This window comes from Sander lucioperca, chromosome 21 (assembly GCF_008315115.2).
Source record: "Sander lucioperca isolate FBNREF2018 chromosome 21, SLUC_FBN_1.2, whole genome shotgun sequence".
NCBI lineage: Eukaryota > Metazoa > Chordata > Actinopteri > Perciformes > Percidae > Sander > Sander lucioperca.
Window position 1 is genome coordinate 16,091,019 of NC_050193.1, and position 16,775 is coordinate 16,107,793.

At 41.2% G+C, this 16,775-nt stretch overlaps 1 protein-coding gene across 3 annotated transcripts; it reads right to left on the reverse strand.

The window, feature by feature from the left end:
* Positions 1-1,525: 1,525 nt before the first annotated feature.
* pdgfbb (platelet-derived growth factor beta polypeptide b) lies at positions 1,526-15,653 on the reverse strand. 3 transcript variants are annotated; one of them, XM_031320687.2, is made up of 8 exons: positions 14,713-15,653; positions 8,711-8,807; positions 7,839-7,895; positions 5,800-5,993; positions 5,371-5,553; positions 3,684-4,494; positions 2,944-3,094; positions 1,526-2,806 (listed from the first exon to the last, which is right to left on the reverse strand). In XM_031320687.2, the coding sequence occupies exons 1-7, from the start codon at positions 14,776-14,778 to the stop codon at positions 2,961-2,963; spliced, it is 1,542 nt and encodes a 513-aa protein (XP_031176547.1). In that variant the 5' UTR covers positions 14,779-15,653; the 3' UTR covers positions 1,526-2,806; positions 2,944-2,960. The 3 variants fall into 3 exon arrangements, with proteins under 3 accessions (XP_031176547.1, XP_031176548.1, XP_035852715.1); XM_031320688.2 differs by lacking the exon at positions 14,713-15,653 and adding an exon at positions 9,147-9,242 and having other exon boundaries at positions 8,715-8,807; XM_035996822.1 differs by lacking the exon at positions 14,713-15,653 and adding an exon at positions 9,147-9,242.
* Between the last annotated feature and the right edge of the window lie 1,122 nt (positions 15,654-16,775).

Below are 16,775 nucleotides of genomic sequence, written 5' to 3' on the forward strand. Positions count from 1 at the left end.
TATACCCACGACGTTCCGCTCCGGTGCCGCCGGAAATTCCGCCGGATGTCCTTCTTTTCGTCCAGATGTCCGTTACCTTCCGCTTTCTTTGTGTTGGAATTTTAAACTCCAGTCGATTTACGAAGACTATGGTTAACTGGTCCTCAGATCTCTGCAGGGTAAATCCAGACAGCTAGCTAGACTATCTGTCCAATCTGAGTTTTCTGTTGCACGACTAAAACAACCTTTGAACGAGCACATCTTCCACCAAAACAAGTTCCCGAGGCTATTTTGCAGCGGCACCGTGGCTCTGTCCAGCGCTTAGCACCGCCCAAGACTATTGTGATTGGTTTAAAGACATGCCAATAAACTAGAGCACATTTTTCTCTCATCCCGGAATGCTGTGTGGACTCGTCAGACCCTCCTACGCAGTGCTGTGGAGGAAGGTCTGGCAATGCGAGACTACTCTAACCTTAACAACCTCGCAGAACAGCTAGTATGAAAGTAGACACTGAAAATCACTTTTGCTTAATTTGTCTGTTGCTCATCACGTGTTGACATTCATTGTTGGCGCAGCTGAGAGTTTCTTTGAATAGCATATTGCACATGTCATAATACAACTTTGGCCTTTTGGAAGCTAATTTGTGAATATAGAAGGTTAACTGTTAAAAAGGAATAAAAACACAAAACAAAAGTAGATCTAAGCACATTAGCTTCTTATACCCATTTGAAAATAGCATTAAGTGACAAAGTTATCACAAACATTCTGTTTTTTTCCATCATATCTTATAATAAAACAGACAAAATCAGTAACAGTTGTAAGTTGGCATGGAGAAAGTACAAGCCATGTTTTTCAATAACTTAAGATGTTTGATTGATTATGGATTATTGGTCACAAACAGCATCACCAGTGTGTTTCTACGTCTTGTTACTAATGGAAATATAAAGGACACAAAAAACAATATCTACATTTGAAATGTTTGGCTTTTTGATGTTCTTGTTTTGACCCTTTTAGTTTTCTGTAATTAAAATGTCAAAAACAATGTGTGGTAGATTAAAGCTATAGTGTGTAGTTTCTGTCTACCCCATGAGGAATTCTAAGTATTGACAACAAAACTGTCGGCGCATCCACATGATACAAGTCTTCTATGATTGCCCACGTGACCCCACCCCTCCTCCACGCAGCTGCTAGTAGCCAAGGAAGACACGGAGGATTAAAAAAAAACATCAATCAGTCAAAGACTCTTCAGAAGAGGTAATTATCTTCACTTGAGTTTCTGCGCGGGAAAGTCACAGGACGACTTCTGAACATAGCCACACTGAGAAATACAGAGAGAGGTTTATGGAGCTGATAGTGTTAATTAGCTTTGTATCAACTCATTTGACAATGGCCTGAATGTAACAGACATTCATTAATATCAAAACGTTACGCACTAAAGCTTTAATAAAACAAAAACAGTAGGGGCACTTAAAGAAAAATGTGTTGTAGGCTAGGTGTTTCTTTCCTCTCCTGCCAGAGTTCAAAAGGAATGTGATTTTTTCAGTGGAAGAGAGACATGTCTTTATCAATCAGAGAAACAGATACATGCTTCTACACGAGTATTGAGATGCATGACAGAAGTGTACAGTAGGTGTAGGCACAATCCCTTACACACACTACACCACACACTTAGGCATATAAAACAAACACACAGTTGTTTTTTTTTACATAGAAGTTAAACACTGCATGATCCTGGGAGGACACAGAAGGTTTTTATCTTTTTTGGTTCTGTCTTTCTTTCAGTTTGAACTACCCAGCCATCACAAAGCACAAAGTTACATATCTCAACCACATATTGTATGCAGTATTCGTATAAAAGTTAATCCACAGTAATGGCAGAGATAAATAAATAGGAAACATAGCACAACGTCAGGTCGCAGGTGTAACGCTATCACCTCGTGTTCAGATAGCACCTTTTTCTTCACACCTACAATGAGATTTTGAAATGCAACATTTTCATGTTTTTGCCCTCCAATCACATCTGTGTAATTCCAGTGTTTGCAAGGAGTTAAATATAATTAAATATGGTTAAAGAGAGACCATCACTGTTTTTACGGAGCTAATAAATGATATCAGGCCTTAGTAGGGTAAATCTACACAGCTTTATCTTCCCAACACTGAGCCCTCAGTATGAGTTTTATCACACATGGAAATATACTGCTCATTTTAATCAACATCCTTTGTTGTTGCAGTCTATCGATGATTGTCTCTAAGATTATCCAATTACAATACAACAGATTCTTCAATGACACAAAATTGTTATGTCCATTTTTCCACCAAATCGTCCGTCTCATCGTTCTTATCACAAAAGTCTTTCAGTGACAAACGTCATTTAAACCACATGTAGACTCGGTTCTGTCGACATACGTATAAGTGCAGTTTCTCTCTGTTGATATCAAAGCAAGGTTTCAAAAAGAGTTTTGAAATTGCACCATTGTCCACAGTTTTACAGCGATGCAGTTTCATGCCCCCCGCAGGTTCTGCGCTCGCACACAATTTGTCAGTTTCCGGATGAAACTTGTGACTTCATACCAGCAACTGTTGTTGCAGAGCCAAGCATTTTCTTGACCAGGTCCACCTTTTTTTAATTTATATCCCATTTTCTTCTTGCCCTCCTCTTACTCCACACAGGTGTAGTTACAGGTTCACCAGACAGTCATTAGTAGTGTTACGGAGGAGATCTCACAGGACGAGCAGGTTACTGACACGTGAATAAATACTTATATGAAGGGAGTCACTCTGCTTCACCTCTGGATCCAAGAAATACACCAAGTTCACTTTGTGTCCCTGAAGGGGGGAACATAGGAAGACGTATTTTGAACTGCGTACATACTGGGACAGTGAATTGAATATAAGTACCTTTATAATCAGTAAATATAAATTTTACATTCACCTTCATTATGTAAATATCCGGAGGAACTCACCTGGCTTTATTTTAACTCTACATTAGCATTGCTCTCATAGCTGCCTTGCTGATTCGTTTGCGATTCTTCCTCATCCTTTTCTTTGGACGGGCGGGGGGTCTGGGGCCTGCTGGAGCTGATGGCTGCTGTGTGGTTGTCGTAGATGTTGTCGCTGTCGGAATAGGATTTACAATGAATATAATGACCAAACGTCTATGACTTTTTCTCTTGCGGCTCTGGTTATTGTGAGCTAAAAATGCACAATAGTTAACGGAACAAGAAAAATAAAAACCTGTTAATGAGTTTGCTTTGAGCACATTGTTTTATCATGACAGGTTACTAAATGTTAGTATTCTTTAGGGCTGAACGATTTGGGGGGAAAAATTTATTTTCCTGCCAGATATTGTGATTACTATTTGGTTTGCGATTTTTTTTTTAGCTACATATTGCACCTTCTACAATTCTGTTAAATAAAGTAATACAAAATAAATGAAAAATCCACTGTTTCTGTAAACAATCTGTGATATGTAACATTATTCCAGCATGTATCTTAAGAAAAAACAGTTCATATAATAAAAAAGGGGGATAAAAAATGTTACACCAAACATTTAACTAAATAATTCACATTCGATTAATTGCGGTGTTCACGATTAGCTAATCGCTTTCAAATCACAATTTCCATTTGAAAGCGATTCATCATTCAGCCCTAGTATTCTTATTTGTGTTTTTAGTAACCCATAGTTTTCAATAACGTCTTATACCTGGTTTCTGTGTTGTAGTTGTTTGCAGATGATGATGATGTTTACCATGCAGGTGATGTTGTCTATCCGTTTCCTTTTCTTTCTCCCTTTCCTCCGCTTCACGTTTCAACTGCTGCTGTCTCAGGGTCTCCTTCTCTTGGTCCAGCCTCTTGTGGAGAAGTAGAAGCTCTTTTCTCTCCTGCTCCAGTTTTTCCTCCTCGATCTGTAATATCCTCACCACCTCGGGAGTCTCATTGTCTCTTCGTCTCGCCTGTTCTCGAGGCTCTGGATTTGGCTCTTTGGTCGGTCGGAACCTGCTCCCAACTCTCTCACCGGGTGCCTCAGTAGGACTGAGCTTGGCTCGAAGATTCGGAGTGACAGGGTGTGAGGAACCACTCGTGTGGCTCTTTGAAAGTTTGGATCTGTCTTCTTGCCATAATGGACTGTGCGTTTGCGTCCCTTCGTCCCTGCTCTCGTTTCCCTCGTTAACTTTCCCTTCAGTGTTGTTGAGAAGCAACAACTCCCCACCTTCTACCAACTGGTTCTTTCCCTCAGCACCAACATTGTCCACTGAGGAAATGTTCTCCTGATTCTCAGTTTGGTCTTTAGTCCCAAGGAGCCTGGTGGAGTTATGTGCCCAGTGTGGAGCAAAAGGAATAGCCTCTCCAGTGCGAGATGTGTCTTCCCTAACCAGGCTGTACCCTTCTCCAGGCTGAGTGAAGGTGTCTCCTCTGGGGCTCCAGTGATGCTCCAGGAGGTCCTCCAGGTGGGCCCTCTGGTTCTGCTTCAGTTCATCCCACTGATGGAGTTCATCCTTGGAGTGCACCTTGACCTTTCACAAAAAACAAGTTCAAAAATTAAATTCAGCTAGATCTCAGCTTAGTCCATTGATGCTCAACCAAAGTGTTAGTCCTACACATTTAAAGCTTTAGTGCGTAGCTTTTTGATATTAATGAACGTCCGTTACATTCAAGCCATTGCCAAAAGTTTGGCAAGTTGCTACAAAGCTAAGTAAGACTCCTCAGCTCCACAAAAGTTGATTATGCCTTTTATTGTGAAGCAGGTACCAGAAGTGTTGAGGTATCTTAACAGTGTGTACAAGCTTAGAATAGTCGTGTTGGTGGGATCTTTAGGGACACCTAGTCTGTAGCCCCGCCTTAGCTCTGAAGCTCTGGCGCGCCGCCTATGTAGCCGAGCTCCGGTTTAAAGAGTTAGAGGATCCGCCGGCCTCTTTAAGATCGCAAGTTTGGGAAAACTTCTGTTTCCCAGTCAGTTACAGTAGTACAGGCGAGAGAGTGGTGGATAAGACTGCTGTTGTAGATTAGTGTTACGTTTTCAGCATCGCGGCTCCGAACCGTAACGGACAGACGCCTTGTTTCTTCAGGCTAACTATATTAGCTTTAGCCAGACAGGGAGCAGCTTTCTGCGGTGAAAAACGGCCGGGAGACGTTGTGATAACGTTGCATTAATCAGGTAATTTAGTTTGTCTTTGCAGAGAACAGAGATGCTGTATTTTCAGTGCACAATAAAAAAAATTGCCTTCTGCATTTTTGTTTTACTTTTCCCTCCATTGTACCGAACCTTGATGTCTGAACCGAGGTATGAACCGAACCGTGACTTCTGTGTACCATTCCACCCTTACTACGTAGTGCAGTAAAAGCATTCCCCAAACACCAGGTAGGATGCAAATTAGCATTTTATATTGTACCTGTCCATGTCCTTGGCTGAGTGTCTGGTTTCGGTGCTGGTGGTTATGCTGTCTGCGAGATGATTTTTTCTTGGGCACAGAGGGATGTGGAGCGGGCTGACATCGGCACTCCACATGATCAACCACTGACACCACAGCTTTAGCGTAAGTGGGTCTTTTGTTGATGTACTCGATCTTCATGACCTGGAGAGGTTGAGAAGAAGATGGGAGTCAGATCAGAGTTAATTCTGAGAATAACATAAAGACAGTGCAGCCTTTCCGGGATGTTGTAGATGTGTGTGTTTGGACATTTGTGTACTGTATGTTTATGTGTGTGTGTGTGTGTGTGTGTGTGTGTGTGTGTGTGTGTGTGTGTGTGTGTGTGTGTGTGTGTGTGTGTGTGTGTGTGTGTGTGTGTGTGTGTGTGTGTGTGTGTGTGGTAATGCTTACCTGCAAGTATCTGGTGTGCGTGACGACAGGGACGCACTGCAGGCTCTTGGTGTTGCAGCAGCCAGAGCAGCGCTGCACCTCGACGCAGGGCGGCCATAACAGGAAGTTAGCGTTGCTACGGTCCAACATCGCCCTGGTGACCTCAACCACCTCTGTACGAACTTTACACAGAGCCTGCTGAGCTGGCTGGGCATCTGAGGGATGAGATATGACTGTGTGTGAGTGTGAGCATGGACGGATTATGAAACAATGGACTCCTGGGCATTGACCCTGAGTCTCTTCATAGTTTTTTTGTCAATTTGCAGTTGTTTCTGCATTTCTAGTCATTTTGCATCTCTTTGTGGTCGCTTTGTGTCTCTTTGTTGTCGCTTTGTGTCTCTTTGTAGTCGCTTTGTGTCTCTTTGTAGTAGCTTTGTGTCTCTTTGTTGTCGCTCTGTCTCTTTGTAGTCGCTTTGTGTCTCTTTGTTGTCGCTCTGTGTCTCTTTGTAGTCGCTTTGTGTCTTTGTTGTCGCTCTGTCTCTTTGTAGTCGCTTTATGTCTCTTTGTTGTTGCTTAGTGTCTCTTTGTAGTCGCTTTGTGTCTCTTTGTTGTCACTCTGTCTCTTTGTAGTCGCTTTGTGTCTCTTTGTTGTCACTCTGTGTCTCTTTGTTGTCGCTTTGTGTCTCTTTGTTGTCGCTCTGTGTCTCTTTGTAGTCGCTTTGTGTCTCTTTGTAGTCGCTTTGTGTCTTTGTTGTCGCTCTGTGTCTCTTTGTAGTCGCTTTGTGTCTCTTTGTAGTCGCTTTGTGTCTTTGTTGTCGCTCTCTGTGTCTCTTTGTAGTCGCTTTGTGTCTCTTTGTTGTCGCTCTGTGTCTCTTTGTAGTCGCTTTGTGTCTCTTTGCGGTCATTAATCCACCCATGAGTTTAAGTATGACTGGTTGTATTTGTGTTCATATTAGCATTAGTATTCAGAACATGCATGCATTATAAAAATTATCTTTAACTCTATTTAAATATTGAACTAGCCACTGACTTTAGAAAACCTCTTTAATTTGTGTTTGTTGAAGCAATAAGTAAAAGACAAAATTTAAATGCACATGGGACTCCTCATGATTTGCCACCAAAATCTAAACCCTCCCAAGTTGCTAAGAGGCCAAATTACTTACTTACAATTCAACTACGCTTACTCATTCATCAGTGCCTGACAGTGACTCACCTAGCTTGTTTGCATGTGTATTTTGTACGATAAGAAGCTCTCATCATTGAAGCACAATTTACCATTTTATACAATAGTGGCTTAAGACTTATGCAGCTCTCCTACAACTATCCTGCATTAGCACCGCAGCATCCACTACCACCTGTTTCTATCTGCTGCGGATTATAATGTGAAACTCATGCATTTCAAATGAGTATTCTACAACTTGATTTTTGCATTGTATTGGTCTGTTACACAGAAACATGAGGATTTCATTCCACTTTGCATCACAAAGGTTCACTGTTCAATTCTGTTTGAACATACAAGGACATAAAATATTGGGCATAGTTTGGGGGCAGTGATTAATGTAGAGCCATTAGTATCTCCTCATGCTAGAGGGAATCCAGGAAAGTCACCCAGACTGTTGTAGATTAGTGTCCAGTAATTCAGACATCTGTTTTATCGTGATTGCAAAAAAAGGTTAATGGGAAGAATTTTACCGTGTCACTAGAGCCATACTTGTCACATCAATCAACTCCCAGGAAGGCAGACTGAACACAACCGCAGTCCTCCACTAATGAGGATGGAGTACTTTTACATTCATGAGGAAAATCAGGAATCCTCCATGTCAGCACTCCAACCTTCTATTAACATGTTTATGAGTATGAATCACAGATATCCATCCACACAAACTGTCAGCCATACCATGACAATGCTCTTTAAGATCTGAAGAAGCCACGAGAGTAATAGCAGGGATGTCTCTGTATTTCGTGACATACAATAAATTCACAAGTTGAGCGCAACAAGAAACCCTTCAACCTCTACACTGTGGGGGAATAAAAAAAGGAAGAAAGGGGGCTTGGCTCACCGAGGCTCCTTGGTAGTCTATGGCCTCCATTTGCTGCAGAAATCCCGTCCTCCTCATCTGAGACAAAACAATAAACAAACATTATTTGACTTATATAAACACAACAATTGATTTATGAATGGTCTGTTTTCGGCATGTGGTGTATATTTTATGCTAAGGCCTTCTAGCGCCCTCTGCATGTATAGAGATAAAACAGGAGTTCAAGACCTTGCGTGTGGGTGTGTAGATGTGAGCATGCACAAGAAGACAAAAACAGGAGAGAGAGAAACAAAGAGGGTGTGGGGGTAGTTCACGTCACTTTGTGCTTATGAGCATGCACATGCCGAGAGAGAGAAATAGACTGAGATAGAAAGAGTTACAATATTTACTCTAGTGTATTTTTCATGAGGGTGTGTGCGTGTTTCTAAGAACATGCATTATCCCTGCTTCTTGTTTCTCCGTTTGTTTGTCTGAGTTGTTTATGTTTACAAGTCACAATTCTGGTAGAAAAGTAGCCACTTATTGATAGTTTTCAGTTCCTCATTGCATTGCCCACACGCGGTTTATGTATTATTATTATAGTGAACTCTTGATAACACGATGTTTAATAATGTTGCCAAAATATGATCTTTATGAATTTGTGTTAAATGCATACAAAAGATTAGGCAACCCACCAGTATTCTGGTTAGAAATACTGTTAATACAATACATTAAAAAAAAATGGTTTAGGAAAGATTCAGTTAGCGCCATGTGGTTATAAAGTTGAAAATGTTTAAAATAAAGATTTGGACAGAGAGTAACTGTGTTAGGATCCATAATACCACCCCAATACGGAGTCCGGTGTCAGCATACTGTATGTATCAACAGTAATATGAGAATGCGCTGGTCTTTACCTACGGAGTCAGTGAGCAGCAGCAGCTGAAGGTCCTCTATGGAGGAGATGGGGCTGTTTCTAACCAGCTCCACCAGGGCTGCAGGCAGAGGCTCCCCCTGAAACACACAAGTGTATAGGAATTAATATAACAGAGCAAAGAAATAACATACATTACTCTGGACCGTCTTAGAACACGATTATGGGAAAAAAGGAAAAGGCACATAACCATTTAGACTTTGTTTTTTTAGAAGTGCACAAGACTACAAGAATAGCTTTTTGAGGATTTCCAAACAACTCCTTTGAGGAAATGGAATAAGACTGCAGCACGTCTGGGGCACAAACAAGGGTGGTCAAAATATAAACAAAATGGTATCCCTTCTATCAAAAACCAACCCCCGAGATTAGAAACATGAAGCTGCTGTCAGTCTTCAAAACATAGACTAACATAAGGTTACCTTAAAGTTTGTGATGCTCTCTGGGGCTGTGAGAGGTTTTATTCACATCAGTGACGGCTGTAAATACTTCAGTTTGGCTGAATTTAAAAAAATGTGACAAAAAAATGCAGATCTTTCTCAAACTCATATTCAAATTCAGTTTACTGTTACTGTTCAGGCCTTTAAACATCATCTACACTGACTCGTTCTGCTTATAACAATGACGGAATGAACACTGGCTTTTATGTTGGTTTTTTTTTAGTTTTTGGAAGACAATGGCGTTTCATAGCATGGAGACTATAAACAATATCAGGTTGTGGCTCCACAGGAAATACTTGATAGAAGGAAAATTAATTTCTGTTTTGTTTTGTTTGTGTGGATAATAACAAAAGGATAAGATAACTCCAGCCTTACCGCCACACCAGAAACCAAGCAACAGCTCAAAATTGTGATTCTATGGACTGTCTGTGGGTTTAACCCCCCCCACCCCCGAGTCATTAATGGTCAAGAGAGCTGAGGGGTGGTTGTGGTGGTGGGAGGGTGGGGGGGAGTATTAACCAAAGCAGACACACAATGGTCACTAAGAGCAGGGTGAATGACTATTGGCGTTGTGTCTTCTCATCTGCTAACATTTAGGGGTCAAAGGAGCCAGGAAGGAGTCAGGAAGTGGGGGAAGGAGTGATATGGAGAGAAGGGAGGTGCATCTGAAAAAAAAGAGGGATAATAGATGAATAAAAGACGGGTTGAAATGGAACGAGGATCAGACGTGGGTCGAGACACTTCCTCACATTGGTTTAAATGCTGTGGATGTGCTTCATTTGCTTCGCGAACCAATGGAGATGGTCTCAAAGGAGCAAATGTGGTCTGGTGGTAGTCTTCACGGTCTTATAATTAACATACATCAGCGAATATATATCATATGTGAAAGGTTACACATCTATTTTTTTTTTTTTTAAACACAGTTTGATTTTATAATGGATGTCCAGTCCAGTCAACTGTGTGTACGATTCCCTTCAGGTTCTGGAGAATATAATGAATCCCTACGGGAAGCAGGTTTTAGCCAAAGGAAGCAGCCATCCATGCATGGACATGTATTCTCATCCGGCCCGTACTATACGCCATTGACTTTCCCACATTGTTGGTTGGCTTTTCATAGAGTCAAATAATACAGCGGGGAAATGCCTGCTGCATTACACTTACATCTCTGTTGCAGAGCTGTCGTTGCCCCTGAGGAGTCATCATGATGATTTCTTTCCTTCGCCAAACGGAGCAAACCCATCTGCTTGGCTAATTGTGTCTGATGTTAATTATAGGACGTGTGCCTTTGTTCACAGTGGTGCCTGCCTGCTGTCATGACAATTTGTGTCTAAGCGGGAAATACTAAATAAACACTTTGGTTCTGATAAACAAAACAGATGTAAACAGATTCAAAATCCACAGACGGAATGTTTAAACACACAATGGTAATTTTCAACGTGCAACCACGAGATCGAGATTACGATACATTCAATATATCAAGTTAATAAAATAGGTGCCTATAGGGAAATGTATTATGACCTGTACTAAGATATACAAGATCATAAAAGGATGATATCAGTAAGCAACAGCAGGATCCTATTCATTATAAGAGAGACAGCTGTTTGACAGGCATAATACTAAATGTTGGCCTACTGTCAATCTACAGCAACACAGGAGACCTAGCAGTACCACTTCTTAGAACTAGGACTGGGTATCGTTCAAAAGAATTTCGATACTTGTACCGTTACCAATACTGTGACTTTGAGACCGGTTCCTAAACAGGTACGGCAAAACCACTTTCAATATCAATTTTATGAACCAAAAAGAAATTACAACATCACAAGTTACGGCACAAATCTTTTCATTTATTTTTCATCTCGTCTCGTCTCTATGAGTAACGTAGACATTTTTCCTGCGTGTCTCTACGACGTGTAACGTTAGACAGCCAATCACCAGCATTATTAGATCTTGGTAGAAGCATGCTGCATGCTTATTGGCTCATTGACGCTGATGAGATTTACTCCTTAGGTATTGAAATTGGGTATTGAATGACGAGGTACTTTTCCATATTCGGATACTAAGGAGGTAGTCTATATCCACGACATTCCACTTCCGGGATCTTTTCAGCCGGAGGTCCGATACCTTTTGCTTTCTTTGTGTTGGCATTTATAACTCCGGTGGATTTCTGAGGACTACGGTTAACTGCTCCTCAGATCGCTGCAGGGTAAATCCAGACAGCTAGCTAGACTATCTGTCCAATCTGAGTTTTCTGTTGCACGACTAAGAAAACTTTTGAACGGACCCATGTTCCACCAAAACAAGTTTCTTCCCGAGGCTATTTTGCAGCGGCACCATGGCTCTGTCCGGCGCCGCCCATGACGATTGTGAGAAATACCAATAAACCAGAGCACTTTTTCTCACATCCTGGAATGCTGTGTGGACTAGCCAGACCCTCCTCCGCAGCGCTGTGGAGGAAGGTCTGGCAAAACAGACTACTAAGGAGGCAATTCAGTTGGTGCCTACCCAGCCCTACTTAGAACTGTATTGTATAACCAAACTGCTCCCTATATTGTCATATGATAACATTTCCATTTTAATATCACGAGAATTCAACTTGTCCCGTATACTGTTTGCCATTTTAACATGGTCCAAAGGAAAACAAATTCTGACATAATCAAGCATTTATCACCTAAAGCAAGCTCGCATGCCCTGAAGGTTTGTTGGACATATTGAGGAATGCCAGGTACAGGCAGCGGCTGCAGTGGGCAGGGGAGGAGAGGAACATCTAATAGTACATAATTAGGGGGTCGAGTTTGCTGCCTGAAACTGCGCCTACACGTGCGCAAAACTGGAATGTGTGGATAAATGTGACTTTAATTAATTCCTTTGTCATAATTTATCTCTGAGTTGGAAAGGCGCCTGATGCAATTAAGGATAATGATGAGTTTGTGTTCGCTAAATGAAAATGTCTGGATTCCTCTTTGGTGGTCCACAGCTGAATGTACATATGCACTTCTTCATATATTAGCAGCTTTTAAATTATCATTCACTCTTAAGACTAGATGTGTCTTAAACCTATTCTCTTATGATAATGTGTGTGTATGTGATTGAGCCTTGCATACATGCTCCATCACATTTCACAGCTGCCATACTATAACTTTAAAATTAGACATGGGGGAATTCCTGGTTGTATATGTCAAAGCCTTTGTAACGTTCTCCCTCTAGAACACTTGGCCTGTCAAGTTTGAGTTTTCTTTTACATCTGCCTACCCAGGCCGTAAAATAAAAAGACTGGTTGATGATAGGAATTTAAAGTCATCCATCATAGCTGTGTTTCAACCCTAAATCTAGCTTTATGTGAAGTAGTCATGGTGATGGTAGACTACATGCATACACTAAATTGTAAGGGTTCAGTGAATGAAAGGAGGAATTAAAGACGCCAGTTCACATCCTGCAAAAACTCTGTGCTTGTGTTTTTTTCCCCCCTTCTTTTATATTGGTTTTACTTTAATTGAAAGCAATATCCATACCCCTCCATATGTCTGGATGAAAACAAGGCAAACTCACAAAGGGTTGTGCCCTCTTTTTGACTTGTTTGAATGTCCACTTCCCATGACTGACTTGTTAACTGTGTGTGTTTGACCCCGTTTAGTTTTAAGTGGCTGAAACTGGTGTTACATTGTGGAGATGAATTTCCTGGGTCGGAAACACAGATAAAATGTCAACGGAGGCAGAAATGCAGATACAATCTGGAGCTGGGCAATATATCGATATTTTAACGATATCGTGATATGAGACTAGATATCATCTTAGATTTTGGATATCGTAATATCATAATATGGCATAAGTGTTGTCTTTTCCTGGTTTTAAAGGCTGCATTATAGTAAAGTGATGTACTTTTCTGAACTTACCAGACTGTTGTAACTGTTCTATTACTTGCCTTTACCCACTTAGTCATTATATCAACATTACTGGTGATTATTTATCAGAAATCTCATTGTGTAAATATTTTGTGAAAACACCAATAGTCAACACTACAATATCGTTGCTGTATCAATATCGAGGTATTTGGTCAAAAATATCGTGATATTTGATTTTCTCCATATCGCCCAGCCCTAAATCTGATTCAATGTGCATCTGAACCTACTTCTATTGAAGATTTTTTTTTTTTTTTATAAATGAACATAACAATGTCATTTATCATCAAGCCTCACTTGACCTAGATGAGACCCTCAGTTAAGTTTGGTCTTCCTGTTTGACCTCAGCAGACGGTCAGACTTTGCTCATCTAGCCCACATCCATATATCACTACTGCCTGTTCATTTTCACAAGTTTTAAAGAACATGTTCCACAGACAAATATGTATTAAAATGGAGCAGCAGTGCAAAAGTCGTTCACTGGAGGTGGAAACAGCAGTAATATGTGCATCATCTGTGTCTATATGGCAATATCCCTGTCACAAACTAAACTACATTTTTACATTTACATTACATTTTTTTGCTCAAAATGTAATGGGGTTCTGCACTTAAAACATCACTAATGTATGTGTTTTTAGATGCCCGACATTTGGCAAGACAAGTGATTTAAATTGTGTTGATGCATGACAAATACTTCACACCACAACACACATTTTGTGTCATCTTGCCTCCCAGATATGTTTCACCCTGGGTGTCAAAAAAGTGTCACTGCAACTGTGGTATCTCCTGGTCGTCTACTGCAACTAACATTTGGCCTTTACAGCATCATGTCACAGTACGATGAATCTCACTGACTGATTTATGCACTCGCTCAACATCTGGAGCCGCATCCATGAATGCATCACTCCACCACGTGGAGCATCCAGCTGTAGAATGGCCTATCATGGCAGCCTCTGTTTCCTGGCTCATCATCACCTACAGAGGACGAGCTCTGCGTGTGTGTGTGTGTGTGTGTGTGTGTGTGTGTGTGTGTGTGTGTGTGTGTGTGTGTGTGTGTGTGTGTGTGTGTGTGTGTGTGTGCCTGCCCCTGGGCGTCCATTCATAATGCCAGTTAATGGAAGGAATAATTATTATTTTCTGCGAGGATGCCACCCCTCTCAGAGGCAATAAAGGAAAGACTGGATTTTTATTATCAGACTAGACTGAAGCAGGTGCACTAACTCCAAAGTTAAAATCACCTGGATTTGATTATCATGTTGGTCTATCTGTGTGTGTGTGTGTGTGTGTGTGTGTGTGTGTGTGTGTGTGTGTGTGTGTGTGTGTGTGTGTGTGTGTGTGTGTGTGTGTGTAATTTAGTCCAAAGTAAAATAATAAATAAAACAGAATTATAGGCCTACGTGTTCAAATGTAAAACGTAAAAAACATACTTTAGGCCTAGTTAATTTTGAAGCAGGCTAATTCTTAGGGGAAATTTGCTACATAGAAGCTTTTAAATTGTAGCCTAAGTTTATATTAGCCAGCATACTTTTACGGTAGGCTCTATATTGTGTCAGTGCTCGTGTAAAATGTCCTTTAAAACTCACTTGGTGCTTCACGGTCGAAGGGTAAAGTACCTCGAAGTGTTCGTCAAACTGTGATTGATGCGAACTCACCTCGGCTACGCCACACTGCAGACACGCCGCCAGCAACGCGAGCAGCAGCTGGACCCACGAGCTCATCTTGCTGCCCAGCCTCGAGCCTCTTCGATGGACCGGGCATTTATGGAAGCGCGAGAGTCCCTCTTCTCCTCAGCACTGCGCGCGGGGGGGGACAGCGGCTCGCCCTGCGGAACTGCGCGCGCCTAGACGGTCTGTCCACACTGTTGTCTCTCCGGCCGAGATATCCAAAGAAGAAGAAGAAAGCGCTCGTGCTCGGTCAGCAGCACGCAACGTTTAAGTCCCCCTTGTAAAATAAAATAAAAAAATAAAAACAAATAGAAGAAGAAGCTCCACCGTTTTGGGTGAATTATAAACCTCCAACTTTCAATTCAGGAGTTTTTTTCTTCAACGTGTTGTTCAGTCTTATCTATTTAGTTCAACTTGCGCACAAGTGTGCGTTTTCGTCTAAAAGCGCAATAGCCTACATTTAATTAGCAAAACACCTAACGACAAGTGACAAACTATACAAGGCTAAACTATTCAGGACACTCAGAAAGAAAGGCGAAGTTCCAAGGATGTTTCTTCAAAAATACAATATATCCAATTGACTTGTCTTTCCCCAGTGGGTCTCTTTAACCGTGATGCGTCCCAAAAGTCCAGCTCACAGGCCTAACGTCTGAAGAAAAGGAAAAAAAAAAACGTCGCAGCCAGGTCAGCACGGTAGTTTGCGGTCTTCTTCTTCCAAGGAGTCTTATCAATAAGCAAAGCTCTGTGTGGCTCGGTGCGCCTCAGCCCTGGACCTGCCTGATTACGCAGCGGTGGTGGTGGTGAAGAGCGGATTTCCAAGAGTCTCTCTCCCGCCCCCTGCCTGAAGAATGGGTGATAATCAGCGCATTAAGAAGCGACATTAGTCCACAAACGACCGCTTTACACCAGCCACTCTGAGCAATATTTCCTTTGTCGTGAATCATTTATGCAGATATTCCTGAGCCTGGGCCAAGTCCTGTGGGCTTGTCTGTTGATCTGAATTCTGTTTCTGCGACATGATCTGGTTTGAAAGGTTAGTATTATTTACTCTGAGGGTGTACAAAATATCAACCCAGTTTCAGTGGGTATAATACTTGAGTGGTCTTCTCAGGTGTTGTACTTAAGTTCAGTTTTGAGGTACTTTACTTGAGTATTTCCATTTTGTGTTCCTTTATATACTCCACTACATTTTAGAGAGAAATACTGCAATACTCCACTACATTTATTTAACAACTTTAGTTACTATTACTCTTTAGATTAAGATATATAAAGCATATTATAAGGTTATAAAAGATGATGCATTGTTGTAGATTAATCTACCCAAGTACTAACTTGGCAAACTACAATAGTAAAATGCTTCTTACACATGAATTCATCACTGGTATTAATAATCCAATAATATATGATGGTTAAACACTCACACTCATTTGTCTGCACGCCAACTACTTTTACTTATACTGGTTTAAATACATTAGGGTAGCCTACTTTTACTTGAGTAAGATCTTGAATGCAACACTTTACCTTGTAAATGGAGTAGTACTTCCCCATTGTGGTATTGCTGCTATTAGTATGATTATTGCGAAAGTAAAGGATCTGAATCCACAACACACCCATGTTATACTTTTTATTCATAACGAGTTTATAACACATGTCCCCATATGGATAGATACTGGTTCTGTTAGAGAAATAATTAACAACAATACAACTCTGTAATCACCTGTTTACAACTTCTAATAACTGTCTCGGAATTATGATATTATGATAACAATAATAGCATTTATGAACAGTGAGAAACCTTGTGATCCAAGGAAGAGTTAAAATCAAGGGCAACTGGACTTGGTTAAAGGCATGGTTCGGAGTAATTTCACCCTAGGGTCCTTTGCACCATGACCTCGAGCCAAACACCCCCCACCCCACCCCCCCAGAAGCTTTTTTCCCTTGGTCTAACATTGGGCGAGTTAGCGCTATCAGCCAAATGGCTTAGTGCAGGGGCTAATGGATCCAAAGGTGTATCTCGTAAATTACCCCACTAATAATGCCTGGAATAGTAC